The 13,285-nt window shown below is 46.2% G+C and overlaps 1 protein-coding gene across 1 annotated transcript in view; it reads left to right on the top strand.

The window, feature by feature from the left end:
• Positions 1-1,368: 1,368 nt before the first annotated feature.
• The window catches only part of LOC119353905, a 66,969-nt gene continuing 55,052 nt past the window's right edge, over positions 1,369-13,285 (top strand). Inside the window, exons 1-3 of the mRNA XM_037620604.1 lie at positions 1,369-1,393; positions 1,518-1,688; positions 1,923-2,011. Coding sequence (XP_037476501.1) covers positions 1,369-1,393; positions 1,518-1,688; positions 1,923-2,011 — 285 coding nt within the window. The remainder of the gene's footprint in view (positions 1,394-1,517; positions 1,689-1,922; positions 2,012-13,285) is intronic.

Here is a 13,285-nt window from a genome sequence, read left to right as displayed (position 1 = left end):
TCAACTGCCAGACGGCCGGCTTGGGGGCTGTTCCGATGGCGACAGTATTCCAGACCCCTGTGAGCCGCCGAATCGGGTTGCAATCTTCATGGCCGGTACACAGCTCGTGCAACATTCATCAACAGCAGCAGAGTTGATTTCCGGTTCAGCAACGGCAGCGGCTGTCGGGGCAGGAGGCCCTGAGCGCCCGCCGGCTCAAGCTTTAACTGACTTGCTGGACAAACTGACAGCACTGTTAACAGCAGTGGTTAACCCGGTGGATCAAGATCAGCATAATGCGGCAATCACAAAGTTGCGTGATGAGATAGCGCGGACCAAGGAGGAGCTAAGCGCAGAAAACGCCAGGAAAGCCGAGGAGCGGACCGCTTTGGAGGCTCAGGCTCGGCGGATTCAGTCACAATCTTTCCGGCTCATGTTAGATCCGAGCGCTTCCAATGAAGTCATGAGGAGGAGGCGTCAGACTCGTCTGCCTTCGGTTTATGAGGCAAGGAATCTCTTTAACACGCTAGGAGCAGGAACCAGTAACCCGGCAGTAGCAAACCGGGTCGAAGCACCTGGGACCGGTACGCCGGTTCAGCCGCGCACAATGGGCCCGCCTCGTCAGAACACCAACCCGTCGCAGCACGTACCGACGCCACCGGGTCATTATTCTAACCCTTTATATAACATGATCGCTGCAGCTTCACGACTGGCAGCTCTTCTGGTTGATGGTGAGTCGCCAACGGCGGTCGAGACACGAAGAGCCAGAGAGCTTCTTCAAACAGCACTAACCCAGCAACAGGCTTATTCTTACAGTCGTGATACGATTCATTCTACCCCTCGCCGGAGCCAAAGTTACAACAGACATCTTGATGAGCCAGCGGTGTCAAGCAGTGGATGTAACCATAACCCGCCGTGCGGGCATAACCCGGCGGGCGATGGTGCTGATGCTCAGAATGTGGTGGATCAAGGAAGAGCCCATCGAGAGGCCGAGTTAGGGCATAGTATGCGGCCCGTCAACCCACTCCGGTTCGTCCAACCACTTCTATGGAGCCAAGTGTGACCTTTAGAAATTTGGGCGTGCCCTGCTTAGTGCCAGATCTGCGTAATGAGCGCCTACTCAAGGATTTCAAAGATCCTCGCAAGGTGCCTAATTATACAGCCGATTTAAGTCCCGAGGCATGGATTGAGAGTTATGAGATGGCCACGGAGTTGCTGGATGTCAGCGAGGCGGCATGTGCTAAATATTTCCCCCTGATGTTAGAAGGGACGGCTTGCACCTGGTTGAAGGGGCTCCCTGCCAATTCCATCGGGTCATGGGCCGAGTTAAAGGACCGGTTCATTCAGAACTTCAAAGATACATGTAAACAGCCCATGTCAATTGTGGATATGGCCTCCTGTGTTCAAGAGGAAGGTGAGTCCACAACCCATTGGGTGTGAGCCGGGTCTCAACAATCTTGCACTCCTCGGATCGCATCAATGTCGACTTAGCGGTGTTGATGTTGGAGAACAATTGTCGTTTCATGCCTTTGAAGCAGAAGCTAGGGGGCTCAAGCGCCACTGCAATGACATGGGGACGCTCATGGCGGCTCTCGTTAAGTATACTGACTCTGATAGTACCAAGGACCCCGAATCTGATGATGACAAGCCGAGGAAGGGAAGGAAGAGCAGCAACGTTAAGGGGCAGCAGTATAACCTGGGAGGCAATGGTAAGCGCAAGGCTAACAATAGTTTTGACTTTGTGGCTAACACCAATGCACAGAATAGTGGTCAGTGTCGCAAGGGTAAACGCCCCCACGGGCCGGAGGATCCGGTATAAATCTGGAACATATGTTAAACCAGCCCTGCCCAAAACATGGTACGAAAGAAAGACCGTCTGGGCACCTATGGAAGGATTGTCACATTATGAAGGAGTACAAGAATTCCAATCTTTTTCATGACAGCCATGGGCCAGGTGGTGGTTCTGGCCCCGGCTCTCACGGTCCGGGTTATGGCGGTGGCGGTTCTAACTCTGGATTCCAAGGAAACCAAGGTAATTACAACAACCAGGGTGGTTACAACCAGCAGAGTAATCGAGGGGGGGGGGGGGTCAGTAGCAGCAACAGTCTGGTTATCAGAGCAACCCGAAGCAGTTGAATAGTGGGCAATACCATGTGTTCACCACTAGCTTGTGTAAGCATGACCAGAAGCTTCATAAGAGACCAGTCAATGTCGTTGAGCCGACAGTTCCTCGTTATCTGCGTTGGTCTGAGCAGCCCATCGTGTGGAGTCGGGAAGATCACTCGCCCCGGGTTCATAATCCGGGTCATTTGGCTCTGGTGGTCGCACCTCAGGTTGGAGGATATAAATTTACCAAAGTACTCATGGACGGAGGAAGCAACATCAATATCCTTTATTATGAAACTTTCCGTCGCATGGGGTTAATTGATAAAAATCTTAAGCCGTCAAACACTGTTTTCCATGGCATGGTGCCTGGTAAGTCAGCATATCCACTTGGTAAGATAGCCCTGGAAGTTTTTTTGGAGATGATCATGACTCTAGGTCACAGACGTTGACCTTTGAAGTGGTCAAGATCCACAGCCCCTACCACGCTCAGTTTGGACGGCCGGCTTATGCCAAATTCATGGCACGGCCTTGTTATGTGTATCTGCATCTCAAGATGCCAGGTCACAAGGGAACCATCACGGTGCACGGGAGCCGCAGGATATCTCTGGAATGTGAAGAAGGAGATGCGGCTTATGCGGAGTTAGTTTGTGCAATGGAGGAGTTAAAATTTTACAAATACAATGTTGACCCGGCAGATATGACGTCTTTGAAAAAGCCAACCACAGAGCATGATACGGTTCTCAAATTTAAGTCAGCAGACGATACCAAGATGGTTGATTTTGTTCCTAGTGACTCATCCAAGCAGTTCAGCATCAGTGCTAATCTGGATCCGAAATAGGAAAGCACGCTCATCGAGTTCATCCGTGAGAACCGGGACATCTTCGCATGGAAGCCTTCAGACATGCCGGGTGTACCGCGAGAACTCGCTGAGCACACTCTTAATATTGATCCAAAGTTTAAGCCGATCAAGCAGTTTCTTCGTCGTTTTAATGAGGAGAGACGGAAGGCCATCGAAGAAGAAGTAGCCCGGCTCTTGGCAGCTGGGTTTATCATTGAAGTTTTCCATCTTAAGTGGTTGGCTAACCCGGTGCTGGTACTTAAGAAGAACGACACTTGGCGTATGTGTGTGGACTACACGAATTTAAACAAAGCTTGTCCGGCTGATCCTTTTGCTCTCCCTTGTATTGATCAGATTATTGATGCTACAGCGGGTTGTGAGCGTTTTGTTTTTGGATGCTTATTCTGGTTATCATCAGATCAAGATGGCAGTTAAGGACCAGGAGAAGACAACTTTCATAACTCCCTTTGGAGCCTTATGCTATGTGTCTATGCCTTTTGGGCTCAAGAGTGTCCAGGCGACTTATCAGAGATGTGTGCAAAATTGCCTTCATAACCAAATTGGACGTAATGTTCATGTTTATGTGGATGATATTGTGGTAAAATCCAGAGAAAAAGAGACATTGATAGATGATTTGAAGGAAACCTTTGATATTCTCAGGGTTTATAAGATGATGCTTAACCCGACCAAATGTGTTTTTGGTGTGCTAGCAGGAAAACTCTTGGGTTTTTTGGTGTCTAACAGAGGTATTGAAGCTAAGCTAGAAGATCAAAGCCATCACTTCACTGGCTAAACCGGCGTGTATCAATGACGTTCAACGTCTGGCAGGTCATATTGCGGCATTGAGCCGGTTCATAAGCCGGCTGGGAGAGAAGCTTATCCCTCTATATCAGATGATGAAGAAGATGAATAACTTTGTCTGGAGTGATGCCGCTAATAAAGCGTTTGAGGATTTGAAGAAGCAGCTGGCTGAGCCGCCCGTGCTTGATGCCCCTATTGATAAGGAGCCCTTGTTGTTATATGTGGCTGCTAATAGCCGGGCTGTCAGTGTTGCCATTGTGGTAGAAAGAAAGGAGGCAGGCAAGGAGTATCCAGTTCAAAGGCCGGTTTACTATATCAGTGAGGTGCTTATTGAGTCCAAGCAGAGATATCCGCACTGGCAGAAGCTTGTATATGGGGTGTTCTTGGCCAGCCGGAAGCTTAAACATTATTTTCTGGGTCATCCCATCACTGTGGTCAGTTCTGCTCCTTTGGGAGATATCATCCAAAACAGAGAAGCAACTGACCGGGTTGCTAAGTGGGCTATTGAGCTTGGACCTCACGGGTTAAAATATGTGCCTCGCACGGCCATCAAGTCTCAGGCGCTGGTGGACTTCATCAATGATTGGACAGAGCTGCAGGTGCCTGAGGAAAAGCCAGATAACATGTATTGGACTATTCACTTTGATGGGTCCAGGCAATTGGAGGGCTCGGGGGCTGGAGTTATTCTTGCTTCCCCTCGAGGTGATAAATTTTGTTATGTTCTCCGTTTGATGTTTCCTTGTACTAACAATGCAGCTGAGTATGAGGCCTTACTCCAGGTCTTCGGATGGATAAGGAAATGAATTAAGTCGGGTTAGGTGCTTCGGCGACTCAGACTTGGTGGCTCAGCAAGTCTTTGGTACTTGGGATTCTAAGGATCCACTCATGGCGGCTTATTGGCGAGAGGTGGATGCTATTGCTGGTCACTTCAAGGGTTATCAAGTTGAGAGCACGTTGATCAGAGGAAAAATGAAGCAACAGATGCTTTAAGCCGGTTAGGTTCTCAACGCAAGCCAGTGCCGCCTAATGTTTTTCTTGATGTTTTGCATAACCCATCGGCCAAGTTTCCTACAGAGGAGGATTTGGCTATCCCTGACCCGGAGGCTCAGTTGGTGGCGGCTCTTCATGTGATTCCAGATTGGACAGTTCCTTATTTGGCTTATATGACCCGGGGTGAGTTACCTGAGGATGAAACCTTAGCCAGGCAGATAACCCAACGGTCTAAGTCAATGAAAATTATTAATGGAGAGTTACATCATCGCAGTGTCACAGGGGCGTATCAATGTTGTGTCTCTCCAGAAGAGGGCTGTGAGATCTTACGAGAGATTCATGAAGGAGATTGTGGTCATCATGCCGGTTCAAAATCCCTTGTGGCTAAAGCTTTTCGTCATGGGTTTTATTGGTTAACGGCCCATGCTGATGCAGAGGACCTCATCAGCAGGTGTAATAGATGTCAGAAATTCGCACGATGAGCCCATGTGCCGGCTCAAGAATTGAGGATGATTCCAATTACTTGGCTGTTTGCAGTTTTGGGGCTTGATATGGTTGGACCTTTCAAAAGATTCAAGGACAAGAAGACCCACCTTTTGGTGGCGGTTGATAAGTTCACTAAGTGGGTAGAGGCAGAGCCGGTCAGTAAGTGTGATGCAGCAACAGCGGTTCAATTCATGAAGAAGGTGATCTTCCGTTTTGGCTTTCCACACAACATTATAACAGACAATGGCACTAACCTCTCTAAGGGTGCTATGGAAGAATTTTGTCAACATGAGCATATCCGTCTTGATGTATCATCAGTATCTCACCCCAGTCCAATGGTCAAGCTAAGAGAGCAAACCAAGAGATCTTGAAAGGCATCAAGCCCTGGCTTATGGTTCCTCCGTAGAGGATGTCGGGTTGTTGGGTGGAGGAGTTACCTTCTGTGTTATGGAGCATCAATACCACGCCAAACAAATCTAAGGGATACACACCTTTCTTCATGGTTTACGGAGTAGAGGCAGTTCTCTCTAGTGACATCCGTCATGACTCCCCTCGTGTGGCGGCTTATGTTAAAGCTGACAATGAAAGAGCACGTCAAGAAGCACTTGACCTGTTGGATGAGGAACGTGACATCACAACGGCTCGTTCGGTGATTTACCAGCAAGATCTGTGACGTTATCACAGCCGCCGGGTTAAAACCAGAACTTTCCAAGAAGGCGACCTGGTGCTCCGGCTTATCCAGGATCAGGCTGATATGCACAAGTTATCCCCACCTTGGGAAGGACCCTTCGTGGTCAGGAAGAATCTAAACAACGGGTCATATTACCTTATCGATGTTCGAGACCACAAGGACTCACACACGTCGGAGGTGGAGACCTGCCGGTCGTGGAATATAGCTCATCTCCGGCCTTACTACACTTAAAGCCACTGGCTCTTCCAATGTACATATTTTGACAATGTATATATTATGATCAATATAATAAAGCAGGTGATGTCTACTACACAACCTTCTTCTTGTAGACGTTGTTGGGCCTCCAAGTGCAGAGGTTTGTAGGACAGTAGCAAATTTCCCTCAAGTGGATGACCTAAGGTTTATCAATCCGTGGGAGGCGTAGGATGAAGATGGTCTCTCTCAAGCAACCCTGCAACCAAATAACAAAGAGTCTCTTGTGTCCCCAACACACCCAATACAATGGTAAATTGTATAGGTGCACTAGTTCGGCGAAGAGATGGTGATACAAGTGGTATATGGGTAGTAGATATAGGTTTTTGTAATCTGAAAATATAAAAACAGCAAGGTAACTAATGATAAAAGTGAGCACATACGGTATTGCAATGCGTTGAAACAAGGCCTAGGGTTCATACTTTCACGAGTGCAAGTTCCCTCAACAATAATAACATAATTGGATCACATAACTATCCCTCAACATGCAACAAAGAGTCACTCCAAAGTCACTAACAGCGGAGAACAAATGAAGAGATTATGGTAGGGTACGAAACCACCTCAAAGTTATTCTTTCCAATCAATCCGTTGGGCTATTTCTATAAGTGTCACAAACAGCCCTAGAGTTTGTACTAGAATAAAACCTTAAGACACAAATCAACCAAAACCCTAATGTCACCTAGATACTCCAATGTCACCTCAAGTATCCGTGGGTATGATTATACGATATGCATCACACAATCTCAGATTCATCTATTCAACCAACACATAGAACCTCAAAGATTGCCCCAAAGTTTCTACCAGAGAGTCAAGACGAAAACGTGTGCCAACCCCTATGCATAGATTCCCAAGGTCATGGAACCTGCAAGTTGATGACCGAAACATACATCAAGTGGATCAATAGAATACCCCATTGTTACCACGGGTATCCCACGCAAGACATACATCAAGTGTTCTCAAATCCTTAAAGACTCAATTCGATAAGATAACTTCAAAGGGAAAACTCAATCCATTACAAGAGAGTAGAGGGGGAGAAACATCATAAGATCCAACTATAATAGCAAAGCTCGTGATACATCAAGATCGTACCACCTCAAGAACACGAGAGAGAGAGAGAGAGAGAGAGAGAGAGATCAAACACATAGCTACTGGTACATACCCTCAGCCCCGAGGGAGAACTACTCCCTCCTCGTCATGGAGAGCGCCGAGATGATGAAGATGGCCATCGGAGAGGGATTCCCCCTCCGGCAGGGTGCCGAAACGGGTCTAGATTGGCTTTCGGTGGCTATGGAGGCTTCTGGCGGCGGAACTCCCGATCTATTGTGCTCCCCGAAGTTTTTAGGGTATATGGATATATATAGGAGGAAGAAGTACGTCAGTGGATCTCCAGGCTGTCCAAGAGGCAGGGGGCACGCCCAGGGGGGTGGGCGCGCCCCCCACCCTTGTGGGCAGCCCGGGACTCTCCTGGTCCAAATCCGATTCTTCGTGGGCTTTTTGGGTCCAAATATAAGTTCCGTGAGTTTCAGGTCAATTGGACTCCGTTTGATTTTCCTTTTTTGCGATACTCTAAAACAAGGAAAAAAAACAGAAACTGTCACTGGGCTCTAGGTTAATAGGTTAGTCCCAAAAATCATATAGAAGTGTATAATAAAGCCCGTAAACATCCAAAACAGATAATATAATAGCATGGAACAATCAAAAATTATAGATACATTGGAGATGTATCAGCCGGCATCCCTGTTAAAGCAGGGCCTCTGTCGTTGTTTCTCTTTGAGTAATGAGTTTTTAGTTACATGGGGGCTTCTGCTTTATACAGCAAAGTTATGATTACCATTTGATCCGGCTTATAGGCCACACATAAAAAAACTTGGGGGCTTCCTATTCAAACATAGGTGTATTCACCAAAGAGAACATAGCATTACTACCCAGGTTAAAGGGACCAAAGAGAGTCTGTTGCAAAAGCACAACTCAAACATAGGTACCCATTGAGCACAGCTCAAAATATTACTTGGGGGATCTTTTGTTATAAAGAAAAAAGAGTTCATAACCTCGTAATAGGCTATAAAATCCAGGCTTGGAAGCCAGGTGTATTCACCTAAAATCCTGGGTTATCCTGCCTGTGTGCCAGATGCTTCTCCATCAGGTAATCCTGATTGACCCGACGAACTCTTAACAGCCAATCTTTTAAACAAGACCCTGAACTCGTTAAGGTTAAAATGTCGGCTTGTCATGTGAGGGCACGGTTTACGAAAAGCAAGGAGAAACTCAGGCTGATACAGCCGCCTTCCTTGAAACTTGGATAAATCGGCTTGTAATGCATGATGCTACTTTGACCCCGCGTACTCCTGATAAGTCTATCTTTAAATAAGAAATGAACTTATCTGGGTTAAAATGTCGATTGGGTAATGTGAGTGCCGGCTCATGGAAAGCGCGTACCTTCCAGTGGCTAATGCTAGTTTCATTAAAGAAGATATTTTGGCTTGGTGGCCTATGAAAACCTTGGATTTTCTATTGTTTGTTGCTTTGAACATATTTTTGTGATTTTTTATGACATAGTAATTCTCCGGTGTTTATTGACCCAATCTGGCTTTGATTATAAGTTGCCAGTATGAGATAATATCCGGTGTTTATTGACCTGGCCTGGTTTTGATTATAAGTCGCCAGTATGAAACATATCCGGTGTTTATTGACCTGGTCCGACTTTGTTCATAAGCCGGCAATCTCTGATAATTACCAGTGCTTGGAGCTTTGGGCTATTACCCTTACTACACTGGTTTGATAAACCAACAGGTGTGATTAAGCATCACAGGTATGATATATTTTCAATCATATATGATTATTATTTCGACCGGCCTTGGTTATCAATCATGATAAGTTCATGTTGGGGCAGTACAACCCATCCAGCGGTAAACCGCCAGGACACTTTTTATTTGTTGTATGAAGAAACAGATTCAAGATTGATAATATCATCATGCATATATAGCATATATCTTCGCATGGATAAAGAAGTATCATAAACAACGCAATATGCACGATGGCATAGCAGAACAAGAAGTTTGAAGCTAGCCTATTACAAGGCAATTGGTGCCCAAAAAGATGATTGTTTTTCAGTCTCGTGCACAACAGATGTTAAATCGGCCCCGGTTCACGAATCATGGCCTGGCTGACTTGAAGGTTGCGACTCATCCCTTGCTGGTTCGCCCTCCTCCACCGTCTGGAAGTTGGGTTTGGACCAGTCAAAACCATGTATGGCGACAAATTCGGCCTCGTCATCAATCAGGTCAGATGGATCAATGTCAAGGGCGAAAGTGTGCTTACGAATCGGTGGGATTAAGTCCATCACTTTATGTGAAGGAGTCGACATCTTCTGATTATCGGTGTCATAACCCGGCTGATACTTGGTAAGGTTGGTCTCTTCGGCAATAATTGTAGCATGAGGGTGAATTTCCTTCACACAAGCAGCAAAGTCTTCTTGGTCGAAAGGAGTTCCATCTTCTTTGAGGCTGGGATATCCACTGGCTACATCCGCCGGGCCTAATTCCGGTACCCAGGCTTTGGCGTGGCATAAAGTTGTTACAGCTCCGGCTCTAGCACAAGATCGCTTGATTTCTTGGAACCGAGCGGGCAAGATTGACAACTTCTTCAAGACATCACTTAATAGAGGCGGCCCTTGATTCACTTGGGAGATAGTGGCAAGAGTCCGCTGAGATCCAGTATATAATTGCTCCCCAAGCGTGTAAACCGCCTTGAGCTTGACCAACGTGTCACAGCTCAGATTGCTACTCCTGGGACCTGCAAGTTTCCATAGTTGGTTAAAAAGCAGCTTATGTTATGATGACAAATACTCACTTTGGGTAAACAACAAGGCGACTTACCGAAGATTGCAGAAACCATCTGAGACACACGGTTCTTTAAACCGGTGAGTTCAGTGGTAACCTCTTCTAGAGCTGCCTCAGCTTTCTCAGCACGCTACGTCAAGGCAGTCTTCTTGTTGGTCCAAGCCTCTATCTCCGCAGTAAAGCTGGTTTTCAGTTTCTCTGCCTCAGACACACTCAGCTGGAATTTAGGTTCGGCCTTTTTTGTCTCACTCTCCTGAGCCGCCAGCCGGGTATTGGCCTTAGACAATTGAGATTCCAGTTCTATGGTCGCAGCCTGCATACAGCATGAGTTTGTTCATTCTCATGGCGGATTACAAAATACAAGTCTCAAAGTGCTTTGCAAGGAACAACACTTGGCACTTGGGGGCTAATGCCTGTCAGTGAATTTTTTTCAAAGGAACTAGTTCTTTCCAAAAAGTCCCAAGTGCTTTGCACGCAATAACACTTAGTACTTGGGGGCTAATGCATATTGCTTGTTTTCTTATTAAAGATGAGTCTGGTGTGATAGTTCTAGCTGACTCATGAAGGATATGCGGTTAAATTTTGGTCTTCTACATAATGACTAGTAGGACCGGCTCATTCCTACTGATTAAACCGGCCCTTGGGGACTACACATGCAAACTGAAATACGATAAGCATCCGGTTTAGTTGAAAACCGTACTTGGAGGGAGTCTAAGACAGAGGCTTCTAAGTATTCTAAGTCTACAGATCATTCAATCTTATCATAATCAGAAGACTTGGAGGCTGGCAGGGTATATAACTTATATAAGCCGGAGAATGTACCTCATATTTTTGGTGCATCTATCTGACCATCTCAATTTTGGAATCATGACTGGAGTGCACTTGACTGAGATAACCAGATAGCACTTTGCTAATACTCAGGTGAGCATAGTGGGAGACATCAAACCTCAACTTCTTCCTTTCCATAACTTCTTGTTTGGCAGAGTGTCTTGCCAGAACAGTTGGGTTCCCCGGTTCAACGAATTTGGTACCAGTGATTAAAACGTCATCACCATGCTTCTCCGGCGGGTTAGTTGAGCTTGACGGCTCAATACTTGATGGGTCAATAGAAGTTTCATCCGCGGACGGCTCAGGTAAATCCGGTTGAACGTTGAAAGCAGGGTCCTTTGGCTGTTCAGCGTGTTCTGGCACAAAGGTTGACTGCTTCGGTTCAGGATGTTCCGTTACGACGGTTGGTTGCTCCGGTTCAGCGGTTTTCGGATCCTCAGCCGGCTTTGTCACCTTTGCTTTTTTGGGCTTTGCTTGACTGCTAAAAAGGATTTAGACAAGTCAGTATAATGATGAAGGTATAAAGGTACAGAAGAAAGACATTTATTATTACCCAGGGGCAGTCTTGAAAGCCGGCAATTGAGTTTGCGATGAGTCGCCAGATGAGGAACGAGAAATCTCCTGCAAGGATGAAGTCAAAAGTGAGTAAGTAGTGAAAGTAACTCGCTGGTAAAAAAAGAGTTAAGGTTAAAAGAACCTCATTTTGCCGTTTCCGAGGAGTGTTTGGTAAACCGGAGGTTAAATCTTCATCTCCTCCGGTAGGGGTCTGGCGGCGACTCTCATGTTGCTATCGTTTCAAAAGAAAATGAGGATCTAAATAAGCCAAGGGGTGTGAAAACCTTACTTTATGGGTTACCCGCCGAAGTTTCTGCCTTGGTAAAGGTTATGAGTCGGAGGAAATAATAGTTACCTCTTCGTCGACTGCCTGGCTAGCCCCCGTGTCATCCTGGCAATAGTCAGTATCAATAAGGTTGTTAAAAAATAGGCCAGGAGAGTTAAGGGCTACCTCCGACTCAGAGGTATCATCCAGCTTAAGTAATTCAGAGGCAGTGGGTTTCTTCTTAGACTTCCTGGCGGTCTTTTTGGCGGCTCTCGCAGCAGCCCTAGCCTTTTTGGCGGCCTCATGGTCATATTTGGCCTTCCAGAAGTCAGATTTAGCCTGTGGAAGAATAGCATGTTGAAGTTCATGCGATAATTAACTACTGAGGAAAAAGAAGTCAAAAGAATTACCTTTGGCGCCGGGTTAAGCTTGCAGAAAGGGTTCAAACCCACTAGGTTGTAGTCTTCATATTTGCTATTGACAAGTGTGGTTGCCATCTCAATGATGGCCTCTTCAGTCAAACGCAGAGAACTATGACGTAAAGGATCATCAGTTCCTCCGGTGTATGAACACATCAAGCCGGTCGGCGGCTTAAAGGTATGATCCGCCATGTGATCCAGCAGTAGATCAAGTCAACTCCGGTCAAGCCATTTCCTAACAAGGCTTGAAATTTTCTGATTTTGGGGACAAGTTTCTTGCGTTCGGCAGGGGTGAGTTCATCAGGAAGTGGGTGATTTGCATCAAGAAGATCATCACGATAAACCGGCATCGGATTTTCATCAGACGGTGAGATGTCTTTACAGTAGAACCATGTTTGATTCCAGTCCTTGGGATGGCTTGGCAGGACTACTTGAGGGAAGATGGCATCTCATTGGCGTTGAATTGAAATCCCGCCAAGTTCCAAGCTGGGACCGTTGGTGTATTCATTCTGGCGGTTCAGGTAGAAGTATTCCCTGAAGAGTTCAACAGTAGGTTCTTCTTGAAGGTAAACTTCACAGAAAACTTGGAAGTTACAGATGTTTGATACGGAATTGGGTCCGATATCTTGCGGATGGAGTTTGAAAAAGTGCAGAACATCTCTAAAGAATTTTGAGCTAGGTGGCGTGAAGCCTCGGGTCATATGATCAGTGAAGACAATAATTTCACCATCCTTCGGCTAAGGTCTCTCTTCAGCCGGATCAGGAGCACGATAAGGCATGACACTTTTCTCTGGTAAGTATCCAACAGTGACGAAATCTTTCAAAGTGCTCTCGGTGACTGTGGAAGGGACCCAGTTACAAGTGGTCATCGTCTTCGGCGGCATGGTGAAAGGACAATCTAAAAGGAAATAGTTTGCCGGCTCAAATTAGTTGGTGGGATTGCAAGTTAACAATTACAGTGCATGTTTATAATGGCGGCTTAAGCAAGGGCTAATGATATATGAAGAAAAGATAAGTCGGCAGGGTAAGCCGCCATGACTAAGATATTCAAGAGTTGCCGAAAGCAAAATTGACTAAGTACTGGGACAAACCAGTTCCACAGATAGAGGTTACGAATTTGGATCTACTGTTGTTTAGAAAAAAGGAAATAAATTCATCTACAAAAGGTGATAGTGGAAAAACAGAGGAGCCCTAGAGGAGATCTGTCGCGGTGGGGATATAATCTAGTATTAAAAC

The sequence above is a fragment of the Triticum dicoccoides genome, chromosome 1A (genome assembly GCF_002162155.2).
Source record: "Triticum dicoccoides isolate Atlit2015 ecotype Zavitan chromosome 1A, WEW_v2.0, whole genome shotgun sequence".
Lineage (NCBI taxonomy): Eukaryota > Viridiplantae > Streptophyta > Magnoliopsida > Poales > Poaceae > Triticum > Triticum dicoccoides.
The sequence above is the reverse complement of the archived record's forward strand: the minus strand, read 5'-3'. Positions and strand labels throughout refer to the sequence as shown.